This window comes from Petaurus breviceps, unplaced genomic scaffold, assembly GCF_028583685.1.
Source record: "Petaurus breviceps papuanus isolate PSGF00001 unplaced genomic scaffold, PetGlider_PUasm1.0 90654, whole genome shotgun sequence".
NCBI classification, from domain to species: Eukaryota; Metazoa; Chordata; class Mammalia; order Diprotodontia; family Petauridae; genus Petaurus; species Petaurus breviceps.
This window is the reverse complement of record NW_027187301.1, coordinates 4,724,322-4,750,594: the sequence shown is the minus strand read 5'-3', so window position 1 is coordinate 4,750,594 and position 26,273 is coordinate 4,724,322. Positions and strand designations below refer to the sequence as shown.

Here is a 26,273-nt window from a genome sequence, read left to right as displayed (position 1 = left end):
GGGTGGGGTGTGAGGTTCCGGACGGAGGAGAGAGTGGTGATGGTGTGGTTGAGGGGGTTTGGGTTTGTTTGGTGTGCAAAAATTTAATTTGCGATAAGTAGGGGTGGAAGACAAACCCCCCCCCCCCCCCCCCCCAAACAACAACAACAAAAATGACAGAAAACAGCCTCTAAGCTTAGAGTCTAGGGCAATATTAGGTCATACTAATGGAAGCATTGTGTCTGGAATGAAGTAGGTAATAGTATAACTATATTCTGCTCAACTCTTCTATATCTGCAGTATTCAGTTTAATATATGGAAATTTCTTTATAAAGCTGTTTGAAAGTCCAAATAAAATTATTTAAGGGAAACAGTACGTTCCCCTGTGCACACCTCCTATCTCTCCCCCTTAAATTCATCTGCAATGAAAGCTAATGGTTCTTCCATCTTTGGAAATGTGCTGGTTAAATAAAAAAAATTCCCCCTGAAAATCAGCTATGCCTGGTGGCAGTTAACCGGTTTTCTCTTTCCCTGTCAATGATACTTAGATCGGATCCCTGTTAACATCTTTTTTCCCTATACACCCCTAAATGGAATTGGGAAAAAATGGAGAGGAAAAGATCATATGGCATTCCTAATATAGTCAGAGGTAGAGTATGGATCTCCAAGGTCAGATTAAAAGTCTTCTAAGACTGGATATGAGACCAGTGTTTGAAATTTGGACAAAAATTGTTAATTAATCTGTAGAACATAGCTAAATGAGGTTATACAGGAGTTATTTTTGGAATCTGATAATTATTTTTTCATTATTCTCATTACATGGAAGGTATTTAGTGCTTGGCACATAGTAAGCGCTCAGTAAATGCCTTTGAATCAGAAGACCTGGGTTTGAATTCGGAGTCTGACATTTACTCTGTCACCTAGACAAGTTGCTTAACTTTGCTGAACATCAAATTTTTCATCTAAAAGATGAGGATAATGATATTTATACTCCCTGCCTCACAGGGCTATTGTGAGGAAAGTGCTTTGTAAACCTTAGAGCCCAAAGAAATTGATGCTGTATGAACTATGGTCAGTATTTGGGAAAACCATCTTCCTGTTAAGTAAATTGGAATTTTCCTAGGTGTTCCTAGTTTTGAAGGACAAGAAACTAAAAATTCATATAATACCAGTTTTTGTCGTGCCCATTGAAACTAATTTAACAGTAAAAGAAATCTATATGGATTTATCTTTTATGTGATTATAGTTTTGTTCCTGAGGATCCGAGGTACATATGACATTTTATCTGTAATAGTACAGAGGAGGCAGTGGAGAGAGTGCTGAATTTTCAGTTAATTTTTAGAAATTTTCAGAAACTGGAATCAAATATCACCTCTGCCACTTATCACTTTTGTGACCTTGGATAAATCACTTAATTGCTTTGAATCTCAGACTTGTCATAAGTAAAATAAAGAGGTTGGACTAGATAGCCTTCTGGCTCAAAATCTATTATCCTATGAACCTAAAAAATTGAATAGCACAAAAAGATTAGAGTTAATTTATATTTGATTGCTATTTGGGACACAGTGCTTTACAAATATTTATTCCCATCACATGAAATTTATCATATTTATGCTTTTTTAAAATAAAATTTTATTGACTCATTATAGGGAAGGCATTTTATGATCAGATTTCTGCTACGTTGTAGAAATGTTTAATATTACTATATTATAGTAAAACTTTTGTTGATAGAACCTGCTGAGTTGGATCTTTTCCTGTCTGAAAGTGCTATATAGAAACAAAAAAAGAGCCAACACTACCAAGAAGAAAAGAATATATAAAGTTCATATTAGTAGTAATTTATTGATTATTGATTTGTTAACTGGGAAGACCTAAAATGTAAAGGCAGCAATATACTTGGACAAGTTGAGTGCTTTGAATACATAGACAATTGGAGAAGGTTGCAGGAGTGACTAAAGAAGAAAAGAGAAGCGTTGTTCAGTCGTTTTCAGTCATGTCTGACTCTTCATGACTATGTTGGGGGTTTCTTGGCAAAGATACTGGAATGGTTTGCCATTTCCTTCACCATCTCATTTTATATCTGAGGAAACTGAGGCAAACAGTTATGTAACTTGCCTAGGGTCTCCTAGCTAGTAAGAATCTGAAGCCAGATTTGAACTCAGGAAGATGTCTTCCTGACTCCAGACCTAACATTCTATTTACTCTACTACTGCCCTGAACAGAGAAGTAAGAATGAGGAAAAAATGAAGAGTGAGAAGGAAAATCAAGTAAGTATAAATAGTATATTGTATACATTAGCAATGGAAGAAAACTAGGTATATTTTCCCCAAACCACACAAGAAATTCCGACGTGTTTGAAAATACCTGCTATTGGCAAGAAAAGGAACAGGATTAAGAAAATTGTGCTGTAATCCTAAAGAGAAAATATGTGTATATGTTTATATTTCTTGAAGAGGAGAGATTAGAAAGTTCTGATGGAACAATATAAAGTTGACTTAGTTGTCTTAGAATAGTGCCTTGGCACATAGTGGTTGTTTAAATACTTATTGATTACTATATCAAAACTCAAAAAGTAGTGCCCCATTCTTTATGCTAATTTTTAGCCTGCGTTGTTGAGCAGTACTATTTGCTATGCAGAACATTTTTATATATACAGCACTGCATAGAGAGGATTCAGTATAAAAGCATGAATTTCCATTTCGGACAGTTTACTTTAAAAAAAAAAAAGAACTGTGTAGTAAATACTGCAGTTTTCAAAGCTACCTAGCTTTTCTGTTCCTTCCAAGTTTTCTTTTGTTCTTTGCTGTGTACTTAATATTTTTTTCTTCCTCCCCACCCTGCACTAGAGAAGGCTATAATTAAACACAAATATATATACATACATATCTGTATCTATCTATCTATCTACATATGCAAATGTATAAGACAATACTATACATATTAATATTTATCACTTCTTTCTATGGAGTTGGATAGCATCTTCTTTTGTAGGTCTTAGTATTTCCATGTTTTTCCAAAATCAACCAGCTTATCATTTCATGTTTGGATTACATCACAATCATACACTAAAATTGTTTAGTCATTCCTCAAATGGAGGGCATCCACCATTTTAGCCAATCTGATAGGTATAAGATATATATATATATAATATATCTCAAAGTTGTTTTAATTTTCATGTCATCAATAATGATTTAGAGTTTTTTTCTTTTAATATGACCATATTTAGTTTTGGTTTCTTCATTGAAAAACTGTTCACATCCTTTGACCATTTATCAATAGGGGAATGACTCATATTTTTATAAATTTGACAAAGTTCTTTATATATTTGAGAAATGAGACCTTTATCTGAGACTATTTATAAAATTTTTTTTCATAATTTTCTTTTTTACTTCTAATCTTGGCTACATTGGTTTTATTTGTACAAGAACTTTTTAATCTAATAGAATTGAAATTATCAGTTTTATACCTCATAATTCTATCTTTTTTTTTTCATAAATTGTTCTCCTATCCATGAGTCTGATAGCTAATATGTTCCATGTTCTAATTTTCTTGTGACATCTCCATTTATATCTAGGTCATGTATCCATTTTGACCTTATTTTGGCACGTGGTTTAAAATACTGGGCTGTGACGCCCAGTTTCTGCCAGACAGCTTTCCAGCTTTACCAGCAATTTTTAGCAAATAATAAATTCTTATCCCCCAAACTTAAATCTTTCCATTTATCAGACATAAGGTGACTATAATCCTTTACTACTGTGTAATGTATGTTTACTCTGTTCCACTGATCTTTCTGTTTCTTAGCCAGTACCAGATAATTTTAATATTTACTGCCTTATGATATAATTTGAGGTCTGGTACTGCTGAATCTCCTCCCTTTATATTTTTTCTTTCATTAGTTTCTTTGAAATTCTTGACCTTTTGTTCTTCCAAATGAATTTTATTGTTTTTTCTAACTCAGTAAAATAATTTTCTGGTAATGTAACTGGGATGGCATTAGACAAATAAGTTAGGTAAAATAGTCATTTTTATCATATTGACTTCCTACCCATGAACAATTAATCCTTATCCAGTTATTTAAACCTAACTTTATTTGTATAAAGAATATTTTATAATTATGTTCATGTAGTTCCTGGGTCTGTTTTGGCATGTATACTCTTAGGTATTTTATACTGTCTACAGTTATTTTAAATGTTGTAAAACAATATTGAATGATATTGGTGACACATAGTGTAGTTTCCCTGCTTATTTCTTTTGATTACATCTATTTTAGCTTTAATTTTGTCTGAGATCATGATTGCTACCCCTGCTTTTTTTTTAAACATTAGCTGAAGCATAATAGATTCTACTCCAGACCTTTATTTTAACTCTGTGTGTATCTCTAATTTTTTTGTGTGTATGTTTCTTGTAAGCAACATATTGTTGAATTCAGATTTTTAATCCATTCTACTGTCAGTTTTATGGGTAAATTCATCCCATTCACATTCAAAGTTATAATTACTAGTTGTTTATTTCCCTCCATCCTATTTTTCCTCACTATCCTCACTCTATTTAATCCATACCTCCTCAGGTTTCTGATTTATTTTTAATCCCTACCTTGCCCTTCTATTCCTTATCTACCCACGCCTCTTAAGAGTCTCCCTTATCCTCTCCCCCATCCTCCTAATTCGTAATCTACATACCCTTCCAAAAGTTCCTCCCTTTATCCCCTTATTTCTTTATAAATTTAGAAGATTTGGATACCCTTTTAGAGGTATATGTTATTCCCTTTTTAACCCATTTCCAAAGAGAGTAAGATTACATTACTACTAGCCCTCTATCTCACTGCTTGCTTCTTCTGTATCAGTTCTTCCTTTCATGCCATTTGTATGGGATAATTGCTCCTTTTTACCTCACTCTACCCAGTTTTATTTTCTGTAATTACCCATATATTCAACTCAGCCCAAGCCTTTCTTTCAAACTACCTAAATAATGATGACACTGATAATATTTTTACATGGAAAAAGTAAAGAGTTTAACCTTATTAAGTCCCTTATAATTGGTCTTTAATGTTTACCTTATATTTCTCCTGGATCTCATATGTCATATTTTTCATTAAGTTCTGGTCTTCTTTTCACAATACCTGAAAGTCTTTCAGTTTGTTAACTGTTCTTGTTTTTTCTGTTTAGGATTATATTTAACTTTTCTGGGTAGAGTTTGCTTTCATCTTAAAATTTTCTTATTCCTTCCATCGTCTGGTATTCACTGAAATCTGACGCCTTCCTGATAAAAACTGTATCTTTGGCCTTCCTTTCTTGTACTAATGGGGAAGTTGAAATATTCCTTACCCCCCATTATACTTTCCAACCTCATATTGTGCCACTATCACTAAGCAATCTCTCTTCTTTTGAGGTTCATGCTGTTCAAAGTTATTGCCCAATCCATGTTTTGGTGACTTTTATATATTGACCCCTAAGACATTCTTATTTCTTCTCAATGACTTCAGAACCTGACTTAGAGCCTACTTTCTACCTCCCCGCCCCCCCACACCTTAATAGAAGGGGGACTTCATGATGCATCGTTGATACTCTTTCAAATGTACTAACTCCCCAATTCTCAATTTACTCATTTCCCATGATCAGCTTCACCTTAACTATAGACTGAGGTAATGATACCATTGAACTTGCCGTCATCCACAAGTGCTCTGCTTCTTTTTTATGAGCTGCAAAATTCCTTTATATCATCATAATCTTTTATCATTCTATTTTATCTTTGCCTTACAATGTCTAACCATGCCTTAGTTCTTTTGCAGGCCATCACATCTCTCAAACATCTTTCCTCATCATCTTCTCCTTCACTCCTGTTTCCCATGTTTCTTTTCATTTGCCGAGGCAAACCCCTCTATATGCACCTTTGATCTTTTACCCCTCTCATTTTTTTCAGCATGTGCCTACAGATACATCTACATCTTGCTCATTGATCCAGTCATCACAGCTAGATACTCACCTCTATCTATTCTCCCCTTCTCAGCTAAATTCCATGAGAAAGCTGTCTGTACTCAATACCTCCATTTCATTTCTACCCACTTAGCAAAACTTCTGCATTCTGGCTTCCAGCATCTTGATTCAACTGAAACTGCTCTCTTCCAAGTTATCAGTGATATTTTAAACGCGATGTCTCTGCACCTTTTTCTGTCCTTCTTAACTTCTCGTTGATCGTCTCTTCCTGGATGCTGTCTCTTCTAGGTGTTTGGGGCCCTACTGTCTTGGTTGGTTCTCCTCCTACCTGTATGAATACTCTTTTCCAGGTTCCTTTGCTGAATATTTATGAATTAGGGATATCCACAGGGGTCTGACTTAGGTGTTTTTCTCTTCTCCCTCTTTATAATCTTGCCTGGTGATCTCATCAGCCCCATGGGTTCAGTTATCATCTTCACATTAATGAGTCCCAGCTCTAGATCCAGCACTAGTCTTTATCCTGACCTCCAGTTTCACATCACCAACTGCCTTTTGAATATCCTGAACTAGATGTCCCATAGGTATCTTGAATCAACATAACCAAACCAGAACTTGCTTAACATACCCTTTTTTCTTCCTAACCTTCTGATTATTGTCAAGGGCGTCACCATTTTTCTTGTCTCCCAGACTCAACAACCTTGATGTAATCCTCAATTCTTAACTTGCACTCACCCCACATTATCCTATTACCTTATATTTCTCCTGGATCTTATGTCATATTTTTCATTAAGTTCCGATCTTTTTTGTCACAGATATCTGAAAGTCTTTCAGTTTGTTAAATGTCCTTTTTTTCTGTTTAGTATTGTATTTAAAAAAACAAATTTTTTTTATTATATATAAAATATATTTTTTATTATATATAAAAGCAAGTCTTTTTGTTTTTACCTTTACAGCATCTCTTATGCTATGTCCTTTTCTCTTTACTCACACAACTACCATTCTGATGTAGGCCAACATTATCTCATGCCTAGTCCACAGAAGATAATCCTTCTGGTTGGCCTTCTTCTCTCTGGTCCATCATCCACATAGCTACAAGTTATCTTCCTCAAGTTCAGGTCTGACCAAGTCACCTTCCTATTCAATAAATTTCAATGGGAAGAGAAGGGGAAAAAGCATCTATCATGTGCTGGCTACTGTGCTGAGGACTTTACAAATATTATCAGTGGCTCTGTATTATCTACAGGATCAAATATAAAATTCTCTGTTTATCGTCTAAAGTCCTTTACAGCCTAGCTCTTTCCTGCCTTTCTAGTCTTCTTACATTTTATTTCCCCTACCCCCTCTGAGTACTCTAAAATCTAGCTATACTGACCTGTCATAAGCTTTGCATATGATGTTTCCATCCCCTCATTCTGCCTTTTCACTCTCTTCCATGCATGAATTCTTTGCCTCTTCATCCCCACCTGTTGGCTTCTCTTGGCTCCTTCAAGACTGCTCAGATCTTCAGAAACATGACTTTTCCAGTCCCCCACATAGCTTCCCTGCAAGGTTACTTTCCGTTTATATTGTACATGTTTTGTTACGTCCCCAGTTATTTCTAAGCTATCTCTTTCATTAGAATGTGAGCTTCTTAAGGGCAGGGACCATCTTTTGTCTTGTATCCTCAGTACTTAGCATATTGCCTGGCATGTAATAAGTGATTAATAAATCCTTGTTGACTGACTGGGAACTTGACAGTATGATAGCTGAAAAGTTCTATATTCAAAATGGTTCATTTGGCTGGAATGTTAGATCAGATAGCAAAATAGTAAAATTGAACAGGAATAAGTGTGGTAAAGCCCTTCATTTTAAATTCATAAGAAATGATCACACAGATAAGAATGGAAGAAACTTGGCTTGGCATCCATTCATGTGAAAAATAATGCGAGTATTTCCATTGGCTCAGTGAGTAAGCGCACCGGCTCCAGTGTTGGGATGACCTGGGATAGAATCCGGGCTCAGACACTTAGCACCCACCCAGAAACACCTGGCCGTGTAACCTTGAGCAAGTTACTTAACCCCAATTGCTTTAAAAAAAAAAGTTCTTGGCACAGTACCTAGCATGTATTAGGTACTTAGTAAAAGCATTAATCCAAACCCACTTATAAAATCTTACAAAGAAGGATGGAAGAGTATGACTAGTATTGTCTCCCAATTCAGTAAGGAGCAGTAGAGGAAGAACGCATTTAAAGAAAATTTGGAGAGAGAATCTAAATAAGCAAAATCATCTGCACAATATTCATTTGAAGAATGAAACCAGGAGAGCTATTAACAAAAGATGAGGAAGATTTCTGTAAAGATTTTTCAGCCTGACTTATTCAAGAGCAGTTGAATTACCATATTTGAACTCCATCATCAAAGTGCCATATCTTTTTATAGAAGAATTATAGAAATGACATTGAGGAAAATAAACAGGGGGAAAATAACTAGATTAGACAGAATAGATGGAGTCAGGAATCAGTAAACAGTTATCATATTATGAGTCAGAGAAGGTCCATACTGATTCAAGCAACACAATTTTGAGAGCACTGAGGGATAAATTCTTAAGGTATAAGAAGGGAAGACACCAAAGATTTGGAAAAAATTTCCTACCTTATCACCCAAAAAGGTGATTGGAAGACCATCCTGCTTTCTCATCTATATGAAATTTTAATGACAATCTGTACACATATATCTCTCTGAAATGAGAGATCCATAATCACTCCAAAAGAGTTATGACCTATCAACATAGGGAAAACCTAAGTGTATGTAAACTCACTCTGCCACTCCCCACCCCCATACATATATGCATGTGTATACATATACATACACACCTCTTGTCCAGAGTATAATGTACAGTTGAGGGGGCAGCCCATAGAACTATGAGTAATGTATCTGGGATAGACACTGTGAGTGGGCAGTGAGATCGAGCCAGGCTGGATTGCCTTTGGTAAATTGAAAAGTTCTTTTAATAACCTCATGCTTTTCTTAGAAACAGAGGCTTACAATTCTTCCACAGTTGTGCAGCTAAGAGTCGTGGCACTCAAAGAATTGAAATGGCAGCAGAGAGATGTATGGTGAACACATGCAGGTTGCAAAACTTTACAAATAAAGAATTAGGAAGGAAGAATAATATCCTTAAGGACACCAAAGGAAGGTACAAATGAAAGGAGGTGAGTTAGTCCTGTAGTGAAAATAAGGGATGACTCCCAAGGTCAAGAGCAAGTGTGCAACAAGGTCTCTAGCACATAGATTGGACAACTGTTGTTACCCTTAGGGAAAGAGAAGAGGCGCACAGGACAGGTAGGCATGGGGTCACAGATAAAGGCATTTGAGGACTTCTACTGTCGTCAGTAATCTCAAACGAATTATATACAGAAGGTCTTTGTTATCCCGAGTATTTATCATTCAATACCCTATACTTAAAAGGTTGCATTTTGTTTTGGTTCGTGATTTCATTCTTGGTGAGGAAACTCCCCCTTTTGTGGCAGATCAACAACTGTTCTTCAACTTAAAATCTTAGAAATATTTCTAGCAGAACTGAAGCAGTTGGTGACTACTGATGATTTACCTAGAAGGTTGTAGAATGACAGATTTGGAGCCAGAAGGGACCTTGGACACCATCAAGTCCAACTCCCTAATTTTACAAATGAGGAAACTGAGGACTGAGGCATGTGATTTGTCTAGGATCAAATAGCTAATGAGTCTTTCAGACACAATTCAGACTCAGATCTTTCTTACTCTAAGGGCAGCTTATTGACCATACCATGCTTTTCTTTATGATGAGGCATAAAAATTAATTTACCACTTATAAAATAACACCCCACTTAAATATTGGTTTCACACTCAACATTGGTTACTCTTTGCTGATTGTCTTTGTCTGTAGGCCCTAAAAAAAAGGATGATTTGAATGTGAAAGAAATAAGGGAGGCCCTTGAAAATCAATAAAGTTCTGAAATACTTGATGAGTCCAATGTAAAGCTGCTATACTTTTGTTAAAACAATTACACCTCAAAAAAAAATAGCACATTCATTTGTTTCTTTGGTCATTTTAAGGGTTAGCATATAGTTGCAATTATAACCAAAATTTTGTTAAATATAAGATAAATACATTTATTTTTATAATTTTTTGTTTCTTTTTTTATGATGAAGTGTTAATTAAGACTTTTTTTCTGATGTGAAATGTTGGTCCTTGTTTTAAGTGGATCTGGTGACTGCGATCACAGTCATCTACCACTTCATTTTAATATATCTATATGCCTGGACTTGAGAATAATTAATTTCTTCATTTTTATTTTTATTTTTTTTAAGCAATCAGGGTTAAGTAACTTGCTCAAGGTTACACGGCCAGTTATTTCTGGGTGTGGTGCTGAGTGTCTGAGCCCGGGATTCGATCTCCAGGTCGTCCCAACACTGGAGCCGGTGCTCTTACTCGCTGAGCCACCCGGCCGCTCCTAAGCAATTGGGGTTAAGTAACTTGCTCAAGGTTACACGGCCAGGTGTTTCTGGGTGGGTGCTAAGTGTCTGAGCCCGGGATTCGATCTCCAGATCTTCTCAACACTGGAGCCGGTGCTCTTACTTGCTGTGCTACCTGGCCGCCCCCAATTTCTTCATTTTTATTGAAACCTAGATGCAAGTTGGAGGTAAACTATATTTTGTCATGTCTTGTAGTTTACAACTATACAAGAAGTATGTAACTAACATCTATGGAATAGTGTTTATTGCTCTTTGATATTATGATTGTCTCTTGATTAGTTTTCATTTTTAGGATTAAGGCTTTTTAGAGTTCAGCTCTGGAACTAGTGTTTATTTTTGAAAAAGCCTTATTTTCATGGGATTCTAAACGCACGTAAACCAGTTAGGTTTTAGAAATTTACTTTTGATAATTTACTTAGTTATTTCATTAAAGTCCATTTCACTTTTAAAGCTCTCAAGATTGTTTTTTCTTTCTTCTTTGTGAGACTAGTATTATCATATTTAATAAGGTCTGAAATAATTTAGAACTAGCATTTATTTTATTATTCCTACTTAGACTTTTTTCTCAAATTAATCTAGGATTTTACTTCTAGTTAGTACTTCTTATCGACCATGTTTATACTCGATCTACTCTTCTCCCTCCTCCATTCTCATCTAGTCTCCTATTCATAATTCCTTATGTGAAATATTGCATTGTTAGGGAAAGATAAGGGCTTAACTTAAAACACCACCACCACCTTTTTATATAGGGAGAATAAAGCCAATCAAATCTGTGAAGAAATGCCCCATTGTTGCCTATGTGGTATAACATCATTTTGTTTAGGCAGAATTATAAGATATAAATGTGAATTTGTTTTATCAGTGTTTGTACTAAATAAGGATGGGTGAACCTTGGCCAGAGAGACCTGCATTTGTGAACTCTACAGTGGGGACATTATTGGGAGGGAGGGGCAGTGTTAGAGGAGAGGAGAAAGGAACAGGGATTAGTGAGGGGCAAAAGGAAACTTTTAGAACAGGTGTTCTTGAGATCTGTGAACTTGGGTTGTTTTTTTTTTTTTAATTTGGATTACTATAATTTAGTATCATTGATTTCCTTTATAATCCTGTGTATGGCCTTCTATAAATAACTTCCCTTCTCTGTGCTTCAGTCTCCTCATCTGTTAAGTGAGGTGGGTGGGTGGTAAGTCAGGTAAACTTCAGTTCAATAAATGTGTAAGACAGCCCCTTCCCCTTGTAGCATGTCTTCAATGAATGATTCAGTAGGGGATATAGATAAATTATTAAAAAGCATTTTGAGGGGGGGAGAGAGAGAAGGAGAAGGAAAGGTAGAGATGTGGGAGGTGGGAAAATCACATATATTCTAACAGACACTTAGAATAATCTAGACCAGAGGTGATGAGTGCTTGAACTAGGATGATAGATGTACAGGTGGAGAGGAAATAGGCATGAGATGTGGAGGTAGAATCCTCATGCCTTGAGGTGATGAATGACGGATGATTCTCTTAAAAGAAATATAAAGGGTTAGAAGGGAAGATAACGAATTCCTTTTTTAACATGTGGATTTTGGGATAGTGTCCACCTAGCAATTGGTGATGCAAAATAGGAGTTCAAGGTTGAGATTAAATTTGAATCCAATCCTCTCATACATTTGAGAGTCATTTCAGTATAGGTGATACTCAAACCCATAGGACCAAATGAGGTCACCAAGGAAGAATTTTAGAGAGAGAAGTGACGGCCAAGAGCAGAGCTTTGAGGGTAGAACTGAGGGAACAGAATGATGAACCTAGGGTAGAAAAAAATGAGTGAGATAAGTATAAGAACCTGGACATGTCAGTGTCATGAACCAAAGGAGCAAAAAGTTTGCAGAAGGAGCTGGTTCTCAGCATTGAAGGCTGAGAAAAGGCCATTGGATTTCTCAATTAGGAGATCACTGGCAACCTTTGAAAAAGCCTTTAATGGTAGATTCAGAAGTCAAAACTTTCATGTGATTAAATGGATAGTGAGGTTGTGGAGGCAGTTCAACATTAAAAGCAAAAAGTAGTTTGAGGATGGCATTGTCACTTCTTAATGTTGTTTCTAGTTATAATGTCATAAAGCCAGTTTTTGAGTGCCTCTACAAATGAAAAGAAGCATCAGTGTGGAAATAGTCAAAATAGTTGATGACTACTACCCCTAAAGTATGTATATTTAATTATTTTTTCCATTTCTTATTAACTCCCTAAGCCAGTTACTCCTGTGTTGTGGGCTTTTGGACCTCTGGGAAGCTGTGAACTTTTGCAAAAGGGTTTCTGAATCCATAAGCAAAAATTTCTTCTGTAGCTAGAATATACTGTGTACTTCTTTTTAAGTGTAGATAGATACTGTTGTGACATATAAATAATATAGTTAATATAATAAAATATAAATATAAAATAAATACAATAAAAATATAAATATAATAAAAAATAAAATATAGACATTAATTTGAAAACATTACTAAAATCATAATAACCCTCTGTCTCAATGCAGGTTACTGCTTACTAATATTATGACTTTTACTGTGTAGTCTTTTTACTTTTTACATATAAAGGATCTAGCCAAAAAGCATAGGAAACATTGTGCTGGAATAACCTTTGTCTTGCTTTTAATAGATGACTATATAGCAAGTGTAAGGTCCTTCAGAGCAGGGATTATTTAGTTTTTATCTTTGTTTCCAAAGTTCCTAGCTTATAGTAGGGATTTAATAAATTCTTGTTGATTGATTGACTTTGCTGCTAATAGCCTCAGTAGTTTTATTAAAGCAGCACAGTCAGTCATCCTTCTAGTTTAATAGGAAAGAATATTATTTTCAAGGCTAACTGGTGCTCTACATATTTTCCTACTTGTTCCTCTAAGACTTTGCTGTCTCAGTATCCCCTTGTTCTTTGGGATCATTCTACTTCACTAGTCCCACTGTCCTAGGCCAAGGATCTGTTCTTTCCCACCTGGATTTTTGCAGTTGTTTTCCAAGTAGCCAGTAGTCTATCCTAAACATATTCACCAGGATAAGTCTCTCCCATTTATTAGAATTAAGGAAATTTCAGTTAATGAGCCAGTGTTGAGGGGAAGATGAATCAGTGATTCTGTGGTGATCTTAGGTTAAGTATTTTGAGCAAGAGTCAGATTAGGTAACCTTTAAAATCTTATCCACCTTGTTAAGATTCTGTGACTGTATAATGTGCATAGCCCATTGTACAAGATGAAATCTAAACTCAAAGCTTATTTTGGTATTCAAAGCTCTCCAGTATCTGAATTCAAACTACTTTCCAAAATTTATTCCCTACCATCTTATTCACATTCCATGAATCTTCCCAATAAAACTGGTCTGTTTACTGTACTGTGAATACACTTTGTACATTCCCTCCTCTTTACCTTTGCAAAGACCTTTCTGATTACTTGTAATATTCTGCAAATCTTTGCCGTCCCAAGCCCTACTTGTTCTTCAAGGCCCAACTCAGATTAGTAATGATCTTAATCATGAAATCCAATCCTCAGTTTCTCAATCCTCATCTTTCTTGACCTCTCTGCAGCCTTTGACATTGTTGATCACTCTCTTCTTGAGAACATTGTTCTCTTTAAGTCTTTGGGACACTACTCTATCCTGGTTCTTCCACTTATTTCACTGTTTCTTCTTGGTCTCCTTTGTTGTATCTTTATCCAGGTCATGCCCACTAATCATGGAAGTCTCAAAGGGCTGTCCTGGATCCTCTTCTCTTCTCCCTCTATACTACTTGACTTAGCGATTGGATCAACTCCCATGGATCCAATTATCATCTTCTTACTGATGATGATTCTCAACTCTATTTGGCCAGCTCTAACCACTTTGCTGGCATGAGTAATCTCCAGTTGTTTATCAGACATCTTGAACTGGACTGGATGTCCAGTAAAACAGCACTTCTTAAATTGTGGGTTGCAACCCATAAGGGGTTGCTAAAAATTGGGCAACAATAAAAGGTTTCTGAAAGTGCAACGAGCAAAAAATTAATTAAAAATCAAATGCATGATGAATCTGAAGTGTTTCTGGCAACCTTACTGCAACCTTGGTTCTGAACACAAAGTACTGCCTGTGCCCTTAGGCCATGTAGTGTGGAAATGGGAAAGGGGATAGTGAATGGAAGACTTTTAAGAAGCCCTGCAGTAGACATCTTAAACTCAATATATATCCAAAACTGAATCCCCTAAACCCTTCCTACTTCCGAACTTCTCTTACTATTGAGGATATGACTACTCTCCTGCTCCCCCAGGCTCACATCCTAGGTGTCATCCATTGACTCCTCACTCTCACAACCCCTCACTGTCCCTCAATATCCAATCCATTGTCATGGCTTGTAATTTTTTTTCCTTTGCAACATTTCTTAAATACACACACTTCTCTGATACTGCAAGTATACTGATGTAGGTCCTCATCTTCTCACATCTGGACTACTACAATGGCCTGCTAGTTGATCTGTATGCCACAATTCTCTCCCCACTCTAGCCCATCCTCCACTCAGCCGCTAAAGTTCAGTTCCATGTCATCCCCCTATGTAGACCCCAGTGATTTGATCCTGATTATATACAGGATCAAATATGAAATATATCCTGTATGTTCCAATGACACTGGTCTCCTTACTGTTCATGGAACAAGATACTCCATCTCTTTACTGTAGACATTTTCGCTGGCTGTCTCTTATGCTTGGAATGCTTTCCTTCCTCTTCTCTGTTGCCTGACTTTTCTGGCTTCCTTCAGGTCCCAGCAAAAATTCCACTTTCTACAGAAAGCCTTCCCCAAACCCTCATAATTCTAGTACTATTAATTTTATTGATTAATTCCTATTTATCCCATATTTATCTTGTTTGTAGGTATCTATTTTCTTGTTGTCTCCCCCGTTAGATTTTTTTACCTCTCAGGGGCAGAGACTGCCTTTTGCCTTTTGTTGTATCTCCAGCACTTAGAACAGTACCTAGCAAATAGGTGCTTAATTAATGTTTGACTGACTCTGTGAAGGCTTTCCTGACCACATATCAGCCCGTGGTGATTTCTCTCATTGCACTTCTTTAACATTTGTTTGTTTACTGCCTGCATTATTTATTAATTTATTTTGCTTTTTGGAAGGAGAAGGCAGGGCAATTGGGGTTGTGACTCGCCCAAAGTCACACGACTGATAAGTGTTAAGTGTCTGAGGCCAGATTTGAACTCAGGTCCTCCTGACTCCAGGGCTAGTGCTCTATTTACTATGCCTTACTATGCCATCTAGCTGCCCCAACTGCCTTTATTGTTAAAAAGGAAGTTTAATTAATTTAATTGGCAGAAGTTTTAGATTTGGACTAAGTAAAGGCAGACCTGGCCTCAAATTCACCCTCTGACACTTACTAATTTATATGACCATGAGCAGGTCACTTCTACCTCAGAGGGCTGTTATGAGGATCAAGTAGAATAATAACATATAGAGCAAATCTTAAAGTGCTACATAAATGTTAGCTATTGCTACCATTTGTTGTTTTGTATATTTTCTAGCCTCTCCTACCACATTTTGAGCTTTTTTAGTCAAGGACTGAGTTTTAGACATTTTCTTTCCTTTGACAAAGACTTGATGGTGCTATGATAGAGAACAGTTTGTTTAGTAAATAATGTGTTTATTGAATAAAAGTTACAGAATTAAGTTCTGTGGCATGAGTGTTGATTGGAGTAAACTGCTATCGCCATACTCTGCTTTTTACTTAGGCTGTGCACTTAAAAATAAAATTGAATCTCCATAACAATCTTATAGCAGATAAATCCTTATGAAATAAAAGTTCATTTCCTAACCAATATTTTCAGCTTATTACAAGAAATATTAATTAAATACAAGAAAAATACTTGTTTGAGGCAATAAAAAGAAAATTTAGTATAGCTATGTCTTAGTGAAATGTAATCTGGAATTTAAGATTTTTCTCCAAAGCTCATTTTGATCAATAGATTAAAAACCTTCTGGCTTTTCACTTTCAGATTGAGAAGCAAAACTGAAAACAAGGATTATGAGAAACATTTTAAGAAATTAATATCTTTTAAAATGTTAATTAAAAATTATAATTGTTGACAGGTGAAATTAGTTTGTCCATAACTTAAGTGTTTTCAAAAAGAAACTTATTATACTAACAGTCACTAATGTGTTTTATGAAGAAAGTATGCATGTATATGCACATTCATAATCAGTAATTCAAGGAAACTAAATGCAGTATGCTTCCAATTTTGTCTTTTCAACTGTAGTTGGAAAAGATGTATGTCAGTCTTCTAATTTCTTATTTCATTTTATTTTATTTTTTAAGCAATTGGGGTTAAGTAACTTGCTCAAGGTTACACGGCCAGTTATTTCTGGGTGTGGTGCTGAGCGTCTGAGCCCGGGATTCTAATTTCTTATAAAACAGAGTAAACCTGCATTTATTAAAGGTTGTTAACCTTTTTTTGTGTCATGGACCACTTTGGCCATCTAGATTAAAGATTTTAAGTGTATGAAACAAAATGCATAGGATTACAAAGGAAACCAGTTACTTAGAAATGTGATTATAAAAATGTTTTTTAAAACAAATTCATGAACCCTAGATTACCCCCTGATTTGTACAAATGAAATTTATGGAAAATACTATTTTTTTTTTGCATTTAAAAACAAAAAAGACTATCTTCCTAAGTTACTGAATTTAAAGATTGATATGGAGAGTCCATTATGTGACCATGTTTTGTTTTAAACTTTCTTGTCATGATTTATTAGGTGAAAAACCATTTCGCTGTGATGAATGTGGTATGAGATTCATACAGAAATACCACATGGAAAGGCATAAGAGAACACATAGTGGAGAAAAACCATACCAGTGTGAATACTGTTTACAGGTAATATGGTAGTTTGAAATTATTTTCTCTCCTAACTGATTAAGCAAATAAATTTTAAAATGTAATGAATCATGCATGAAAACAATTTGAATGACTTTTATAGTTCCATCTGCAATAGAAAAACAAAATATTTAGGAGTTAATTGCTTATATTCTTATATTTATCTAAGCTATTTTATTTAAACTTTTTCTTTTTTTTTTTCCCCTTTCAAAAAAAAAATCGTCATCACCTACTCCACTCAACAGTATTTTTCCCGGACAGACCGTGTATTAAAACATAAACGTATGTGCCATGAAAACCGTGACAAGAAACCAAACAGGAATGCCACTAAGGGTGGCCTTTTGACATCTGAGGATGATTCTGGCTTTTCTACACCTCCAAAAGACAGCTCACTGCCAAAAAAGAAAAGGCAGAAAACAGAGAAAAAATCATCTGGGATGGACAAAGACAGTATGATGGACAAGTGTGACCAGAAAAAAGATAAGAATGATTATTTGCCTCTTTATTCCTCAAGCACTAAAGTAAAAGATGAATATATGGTGGCAGAATATGCTGTTGAGATGCCCCATTCTTCAGTTGGAGGGTCACATTTAGATGATGCTGCTTCAGGAGAAATACATCCACCTAAGTTGGTTCTCAAAAAAGTTAACAGTAAAAGAAGTCTAAAACAGCCACTAGAGCAAAGTCAAACAATTTCACCTTTATCCACATATGAAGATAGCAAAGTTTCAAAGTATGCCTTTGACCTTGTGGATAAACAAGCCTTACTAGACTCAGAAGGCAATCCTGACATTGACCAGGTTGATACCTTACAAGAGGGGCCCAGCAAACCTGTCCATAGTAGCACTAATTATGATGATGCAATGCAGTTTTTGAAGAAAAAGAGATACCTGCAAGCAAGTAGTAATAACAGTAGAGAGTATGCACTGAATGTGGGTACCATAGCCTCTCAGCCGTCTGTAACGCAAGCAGCTGTGGCAAGTGTCATTGATGAAAGCACCACAGCATCCATATTGGATTCACAGGCACTAAATGTGGAGATTAAGAGTAATCATGACAAAAATGTTATTCCAGATGAGGTACTGCAGACTTTGTTAGACCATTATTCCCACAAGGCTAATGGACAGCATGAAATATCATTCAATGTGGCCGACACCGAGGTGACATCTAGCATATCAATTAATTCTTCAGAAGTACCTGAGGTCACCCAGCCAGAGAGCGTTGGAACAAGCTCCCAAGCATCCTCTTCAGATAAAGCCAGTATGTTGCAGGAATATTCAAAATTTCTGCAGCAGGCTTTGGACAGAACTAGCCAAAACGATGCCTATTTGAACAACCCGAGCCTTAACTTTGTGACTGATAACCAGACCCTTGCAAGTCAGCCAGCATTTTCTTCCATAGACAAGCAAGTCTACGCAGCCATGCCCATCAATAGCTTTCGATCAGGAATGAATTCTCCACTAAGAACAACTCCAGACAAGTCTCACTTTGGACTAATAGTTGGTGATTCCCAGCATTCATTTCCCTTTTCAGGTGATGAGGCAAACCATGCTTCTGCTACATCAACACAGGACTTTTTGGATCAAGTGACTTCTCAGAAAAAGGCTGAGGCACAGCCTGTCCACCAAGCTTACCAAATGAGCTCCTTTGAACAGCCCTTCCGACCTCAATACCATGGAACAAGAGCTGGAATGGCTTCCCAATTTAGCACTGCCAATGGACAAGTGAACCTGCGGGGACCAGGGACAAGTGCTGAATTCCCAGAATTTCCTTTGGTGAATGTAAATGATAATAGAGCTGGGATGACATCTTCACCTGATGCCACAACTGGCCAGACTTTTGGCTAATTAAAAAAATGTAAATAATATTGGCACTTTAGAACAGATTAATCAAGAGTGGGTTTGCTCTGTAAAAGATGGAGTGCTGTACAGACTTAAGAGCAATGTGTTATAACAAAAGTAAGCTGATATGAATAGCAAGATAATCCAATAACTGAATTTTTTTTTTCGTTTTGGTTAGTCATCATTCATTGAACTGCCTTACATGTTGCCACCTTTATAGAAGCAATGTATTACTTATTTTAGACCAGAAACTTGCTATTCTACCTACACCAAGTTTAAAAAAGAAAACAAAACAACAGCAACAAAAAAATAAGACTTTCGCACAATTGTTTCCTGATATCATTGTACATTCTTGGGAAATGAGTAATTGTGTGAAATTTACGCATACTGTTTATGATTTTTTCAGCATAGACATTGCACTTCAGCAGGGAATCTTAATATACTTTGCAGACAGAGTGAACTTAAAAGTTTAAATGTCAAGAGATTATGGCTTAAAATTAATGTATTCTATAGGAAAAAAGAAATCTTCCATCTTTTGAAAAAAAAGAACAATATGCCATATACCCTTGATTTTCATTTTGCATTATATTGAGCTGTGTTTTCTGAGGGGGAAATAGTAATAAAAAATCTGATAGTCTAAGACTCCACTATTTAAAAGCCTAATTACTTAAAAATATGCATACTTTCAACACATTTACCAAAATACACAACTGCTGAAGCATTTACTTCCAGACTGAAGTATGCATATTGGTGTCAGTTTCTTTGTACAGTTGTACCTAGATATTTTTTATGATTTTTTTTCATGTGCAGGTATCAAGGTTTTGAGGTTTTAGTCAAAGTATTCTGTAGATTACATTCCCAAGAACATAATGCTTTCACAGACTGTATATTCCAAGTTTTGAAGCTTAATTGTATTTTACTTTACATATACACTTTCACTTAACATAGAGCACTTAGAATCTATTTGATATTTTTGATTTCTCAAAGTAAAAATTTTAGATTTTTAGGTTTGATATGGTTGTGTCTTAATCATCTCATAAATGACAGTTTTAATTTTTGACAATAAAAGGAAATTGGGATGTCTTCGGATTTGTAAAAACTGGTTTAATTTTTCCCTTTCTAGATTCTTGGTAGATCAGATAATTAAACAGTATACAGAGAAACTAAAGAACTGGGCATTTTAATTGCATATTTTACCTTCAGCAACTTCTTGATGAACACTGTTCATTATAGTTTTACAAACCAAAAGTGTTTACTAATCCTAGTAACTACAATTTCATTTTCAGCCTAGTTGAGTATCAGAAGCATTTTGTTGCATTTCAAAACATAAATAAACTACAGACTTTATCCTCACACCATGAATCTTTTTTTTTTCCTGAAAAGGCATGATTTGACTAACATGTTGGGTAGTTTTAAATTTTTTGCATTGTATAACTTCAGTGATTATTTAATTCTGGTGTCCCCTTCCAAACTTTTTTCCTCCAACTTTTTTGGTTTGCTTGCTAAAATTCTCCATCTTTCTTGATCTGATGTACACACCAATATAAGTACCAGTAGTAACCTTGGAAGCTGACACTTCTTTATTAACATGGCTTTCCCAACCTAAACTTTAGTGGACCTCCAAATTTGTGTACCTTGACATTGTTTCCCACATAAATGATTTTACTTTTTTTTTGTTAGCCCTTAGCTAATTCTCATATGGAAAGGGAGCAAGCAATATTCGCATTTACTACATTTCATATTTGTGTTAAACATTGGTATTTTAAAATAAGGACCATCAATTCAAAGGATTCTGCCAACTATTTTTAATGTGATTTCCTCCACACTTTATTCATTATTCTGTAACTTTTAAATATTCTAAATTTCCATTTGGCAGTTTTTTTTTTCCCTGCCAAATTTTGGAAAGAACTAGACTCTTTAGAAGCAGAGATTCAGTCCTGCTATTATTGGCTCAGTCATCCATCATCTTAAGCTGGTTGTGTTAAGTGTCACATGGTTGTAAGAAGGCTTCTTTTAGATGAGATCTGAAAAACTTGGGGCTATGTCCATTCTGGATGGACATTAAATATTCCACAGCACTTTTTAATAAAGATTTGTAGCTTTGGTCAGAAGTTTTTTCATCTGGGCTGAAAATTTTTGTTCAACTGAATGCCTGGTTTAATACTAAGGTACAGCATTAGTTGGGGGTGGGGGGGTATTTTTTTTTTCAACATCATGGCTTTTACCAGAATTCTATGAATATGACTCAACAACTACTGAGCAATTATCGTAAGCTTAGAGGAGGCCTTTGATAGATAAGTATATTATGCAAGTAAAACTTAAGTTGTTGCGTTCCTGTTTTAAAATAGCCATAGTTCTTTAAATTCAGATACAGGCTTTCCCTAAGAGATTATACTATAAGTTGTTGACTAACCCTTTAAGTATTTAGTCTTTTACTGTCTTAGTTTAAGTATGGAGCCCAAGTCAAAAGTTACCTTGTATTGTCACCATAATGATATCTGTTCTTTGGGTTTTGTCCCTTTTGTTCACAAAGTTATTTGGCAAATATCAGTGCATAAGTAGAATGGAAGCTTCATGCCCTACCCTGGGCCATCAAGGGTTTGGGTTTGTCTTTTGAAGCTCCTCTTTCCTTTCAGCCTTCCCTGTAGACACGTTGTGTATACAAACATGTCCCTATATGTTTATGCCTTTGTTTGATTAGCCCTGAGATATACTTTTGCACTTCTGCTATGTCTAGCACTATACCTTTGAGGATGAGAATCAGGTCAACATTCACCTTAGACAAAGCAGTAATTGTTAAAAAAAAAAAAAAAAACGCTTATGATGGGTTAATTTTGCCTAAAATTCTCCACAATGCACATTCAAATTGGTTTTGGAATATTTGAGTGACTGTTAAGAATCTTTGGGTATCTATATGCAAAATGTCTACTGGGTATATTAATACGTTACTGCTAGAAATAGTACTCTTGAATATTTGCCAAGGATTCCCAGGAGGCAAGAAGATCCTAACTATTTGAGAGGCAGAAAGCACCTTGTCCTAGGGATACTTTAATTTTCACTAGACTAGAGGAGAGAACTTTTGAAATGTTTGATTGGCCTAATAAAACTCCTTTAATCTTCTTCATTTGAATTTTAAAAGGGCTGTTCACTAGAAGCCTAGCAATTTTAACAGTTCATGTTAATAGTCCACGTTTCTTAGGCATTTAGCTAGAATTTGCCTTTTCACAGAGCATTTCCTGAGGAAGCACCATTTCAGTCAATGGAAAATGTTTTTGAAATCTCCAATTTAATTTAAACTTTTTCAGTTTCAAATTATTTTATTTCAGGGAAAGAATTTTCCTGTTGCTTTTGCTATACACTGCAAATAAAAACCTTATGTTACCTTTTTCCACTTAGCTTTTGGTAGGAAACAAACTGAAGCAGACAAACAGTTCTTAGTTGTGTTTGTTGCTTTCTGTAATCCAATGGATGGAAAGGTAAAACCCTATAAACGTTATTTTATTTTTTTATGCAATACCATGCTGTAAATATGGTTTATCAATTAAGGATGTACCTATGATTGAATCTTTAATTCTGCACAGTTAGAGTTTATATATAAATGTGTCTTGACAATCAAGGACTTTTATGTGAGTCTTCCTTTATGATGTTTATTAATGTTATGCATTCCATTTGTTTAAAGTGAGTACCAATGTGCTAATTTGTATTGTCTGAAAGTATGTAATGTTTTTACAGCTTGTTTTTAAAAATCTGTAAATATGTACAAACAAATCACAGTACTGCTTTATGTTAGAAGGCATATGATGTTGTACTGTATGTAAGCAATAATCCATAGCAGTGCTAACTTTACAAGTAGCATCAGAATAGTTCTAAAAACTGTTTTTGGAGTTCATAATTATTCTTATTTCAGTTAATGATGACTAATCTTTAATCAGTTTTTAATAAATAAATTCCATTGTCCTCCTGTTGGAGCATAACATTGTTTACACAGCATAATTTCAGTCGCAGAGGAGACAGGCTTAAATCTGACTTCATCTGTACTCACTTTCAGTAAGCATTGAATGGCCTTACCACTCTTCTGCAAGATGGAGGAAGATCGCAAAACTTAGTAGCCATCACAGTGAAGGAAGGGGTATATCTTTCTGCTTCTGTACTGCTTCCTACCTATTCTTGTGATTTGCTTTGGGAGGTGTTTTTTGTTTGTTTATTTTTGTTTTTCATTTTGGATTCAAGTCCATAGGTTCTGAGGTGACTTAAGCCCCATTACAAAAAGAGTAGGTCTCTTGATGTTTCATAAATGGTTACAAAAATCTAAAATTTGTACATTGATTTTTAGATACTTATTTTTCAAGTTTGAGTTCTCAGCTGATGAGATGAACTTATTCAACTTAAATACAAAAAGACAAACCTATCACAGCTTGAATTGAGTAGATATTATCCTGTACAGAGCAGCATACCTATTTGAACACAGATGTCACTGCTTTAGAAATAAAACCACCAGTTTATAAATGTATATGACCTACATTTTATAGGAGAAATGTTTTTAAATGCTAGTCATTTATATACTATGTGCTTTGAAGGATTTGCTAGTCCACTTCTGTCACTTTTAGTACACTGGTATCTTTTATATGTAATGTATGCTTTTTATTATTGTGGCAGAGCATTTCAGTAGAAAGAATTTTGCAACAATATGGGGGAACTTTTTCATTGTTGGATTTGAATTATACTGGATTTTATCTGTGTAGTCTTACTTGTCTTTATTTTAATGCTGTCTGGAAGGGAACTTGGTATCCAAATAAAGCAGGTAACCTCATTTTATTTCAAGGGCATACTGTGTAGTGCTGAATTTATCTGGAAACCTGATGATTTTGAAAAGGAAGAAATTAGTTTATAAAAATTGTACAGAATAAATTGTGTGTGATGGAAACCCTTGGTAAATAGATAGTAAAATACAGTGAATTTTCTGATATATAGTGTTATTTTCCTGAGATCCATATGCCTTCTTTGTATTTCAGCTAATAAAAGAATCCCTATCTGTTTTCAACTGGTAGGGTAATAGGTTATTTCAGTGGATATACAGTATTACTTTACCTATGCCATTTTCTTACCCTTTCATTATCATTGTAAAATTTGATTTCCCATTGGTAATTAAGAATGTACATAATATAGATGATTTTGTATAAAACTGAATGAATTGGGTTTAAGTTTATGACCGAAATGATAGAGTGGGCTCATAATTGCTTGAAATTTCATGAAATTTTTTGAGAGTTCTAGAGGAATGAGGGTAGAGTAGTGTGTATGCTGGGAGTGTGATGGCAAGTTGCCCCACAACCTGCCAGGAATTCAACAAAAGATTTAACGCAAACATATTTTAGGTTTCAGATATAAAGCAAGCCTTTTCTTTCAATACTGCCTAGGAGCATTGAATTCATAATCCACTCAGGTGAAAATTGCTTTGCAATGAAATTTATCAAATTGAAACATATTTGAAAAATAAGAATGTGTGATGTTTTATTGGGGACAAACAAAATATTTCTATAGTTAGTAGACTTGGAAAACTGAAATTTGATGACAAATAGATCTATTTTTAAAGATCGTGTTTTCCCCTCCAAACAGAATTGTTTTTGAACAATTTGGAGGTACAGTTTCTGTTCCAATTCATTTGACTTATTATTGTAAAAATGAAGATCTTTGCTTGACCAACATTATTCCATGAACAAATGAATTGTTGAGCCTTTACTATACAGTGGAAGCTTCATGCATAGTCATGGAACATGGACATGTATTCTTTGAACTGATTTATTCATTAAGTGGCTTAATGGGTTTCACAGCTTCTGGCATTATTGTTTTCATATGGTTAACTTAGCCATTTGGGTTTTATAATACCATTTTCTGTATTGTGATACTAAGGGAAGTTGTGTTTTGCTTTATTTTTAATTGAATTATTAGTCTGATAATTTATATTTGCAAATTATGCATTTTAAATGTGGACACTGGCTGTTTGAAAAATAAAAAAATACAGAATACAGTTTTATGAATAATTTCCTAGCAGTATTTTTCATGATGTAACCAATTAAAACCATCCTAAAACACAAAATTTATGATAAATGTGCAAAAGTTGTGGCTAATTAGTTTAACGAAGCAAAAAGAACTATAGAACGCAATAATTTTTTTCACTGAATTAGTACTTAGCAGGATTCTTGACAATAGTTCATATTGAATGTTACTAAATGGTTAAATTTCACTTAACTAGACAACACTGCAGTGTAAAAATTGAGTACTACCTTATGGATAGTGAATTATTACTTAAAATATATACAAGCTTAATAATATTACCTCCTGCATTATTGATCTATCATTGTTAGATTATATACTTTATTTTCTTTCTAATAGTGAGGATAGATTTATACTATCTAGTATCACTTGCTTTTCTGTCTTTTCATCAGACACTTTTGCACATTGATTGCTTAGCTGGAACCAGACCAAGTGAACTGACCCATACAGGGACCGAACCTATTCTCTTGTCCTCCTTACTATTGTATTTTAGACAGCTTCACAGAAGAATACAATAGATCAATTGTGTTTGTTCCCCAGAATCCAGTTTTTTCTTGAGATGACAGAAAATGTAGAAAAGAATTCTCTACTGAAAAGAATCTATTAAAACCTTTCTTCAAAAGGGAAAGTAAGGTGACACAAGGTAAAATTGAAATTGCTTGAAATGATCAAGTGTTGTCATTGAGATTTCTATGTTAATCTTCCATTCATAAAGCAAGTGAGAATTAGAGTTGCACAGCATTTAACATTTATTTTCATGAGATATCTGTGAGGTTGTAGCACAGGTATTATTTCATTTGACAGATGGAAAAGGAATAGAAAAATACGCTCCCCCCTCCCCCAACCTAATGTCAAAAAGCTCGTTATTAACACAGAGTTTATGGAACCCAAGGCTTTTTCTAGTCTATCATAGGAATTAGGTTTTTTTTTTTTCTCCAGCTATCATTATTTACACAAGTTCAGTGATGAAATGAAATTTTTCTAAACTGAGTGGAGGCCAACATGCTGTTAGACATAATACTGCCAATTTCAAGGAGCTCAAAGTGATAGAGATTGTATTTTTTATTGAATTAAATTTTACTTGACTATATTTGTTCTTTGAGTCCCTTG

General features: G+C 35.0%; 1 protein-coding gene across 2 annotated transcripts in view; it reads left to right on the top strand.

Annotated features, from left to right (window-relative positions):
• The window catches only part of ZNF148 (zinc finger protein 148), a 141,543-nt gene extending 116,393 nt beyond the window's left edge, over nucleotides 1-25,150 (top strand). For both annotated transcript variants that reach the window (XM_069064975.1, XM_069064974.1), the window contains 2 exons: nucleotides 17,153-17,271; nucleotides 17,517-25,150. In XM_069064975.1, coding sequence (XP_068921076.1) covers nucleotides 17,153-17,271; nucleotides 17,517-19,118 — 1,721 coding nt within the window. In that variant the 3' untranslated portion in view covers nucleotides 19,119-25,150. The remainder of the gene's footprint in view (nucleotides 1-17,152; nucleotides 17,272-17,516) is intronic.
• The last annotated feature ends 1,123 nt before the right edge of the window (nucleotides 25,151-26,273 follow it).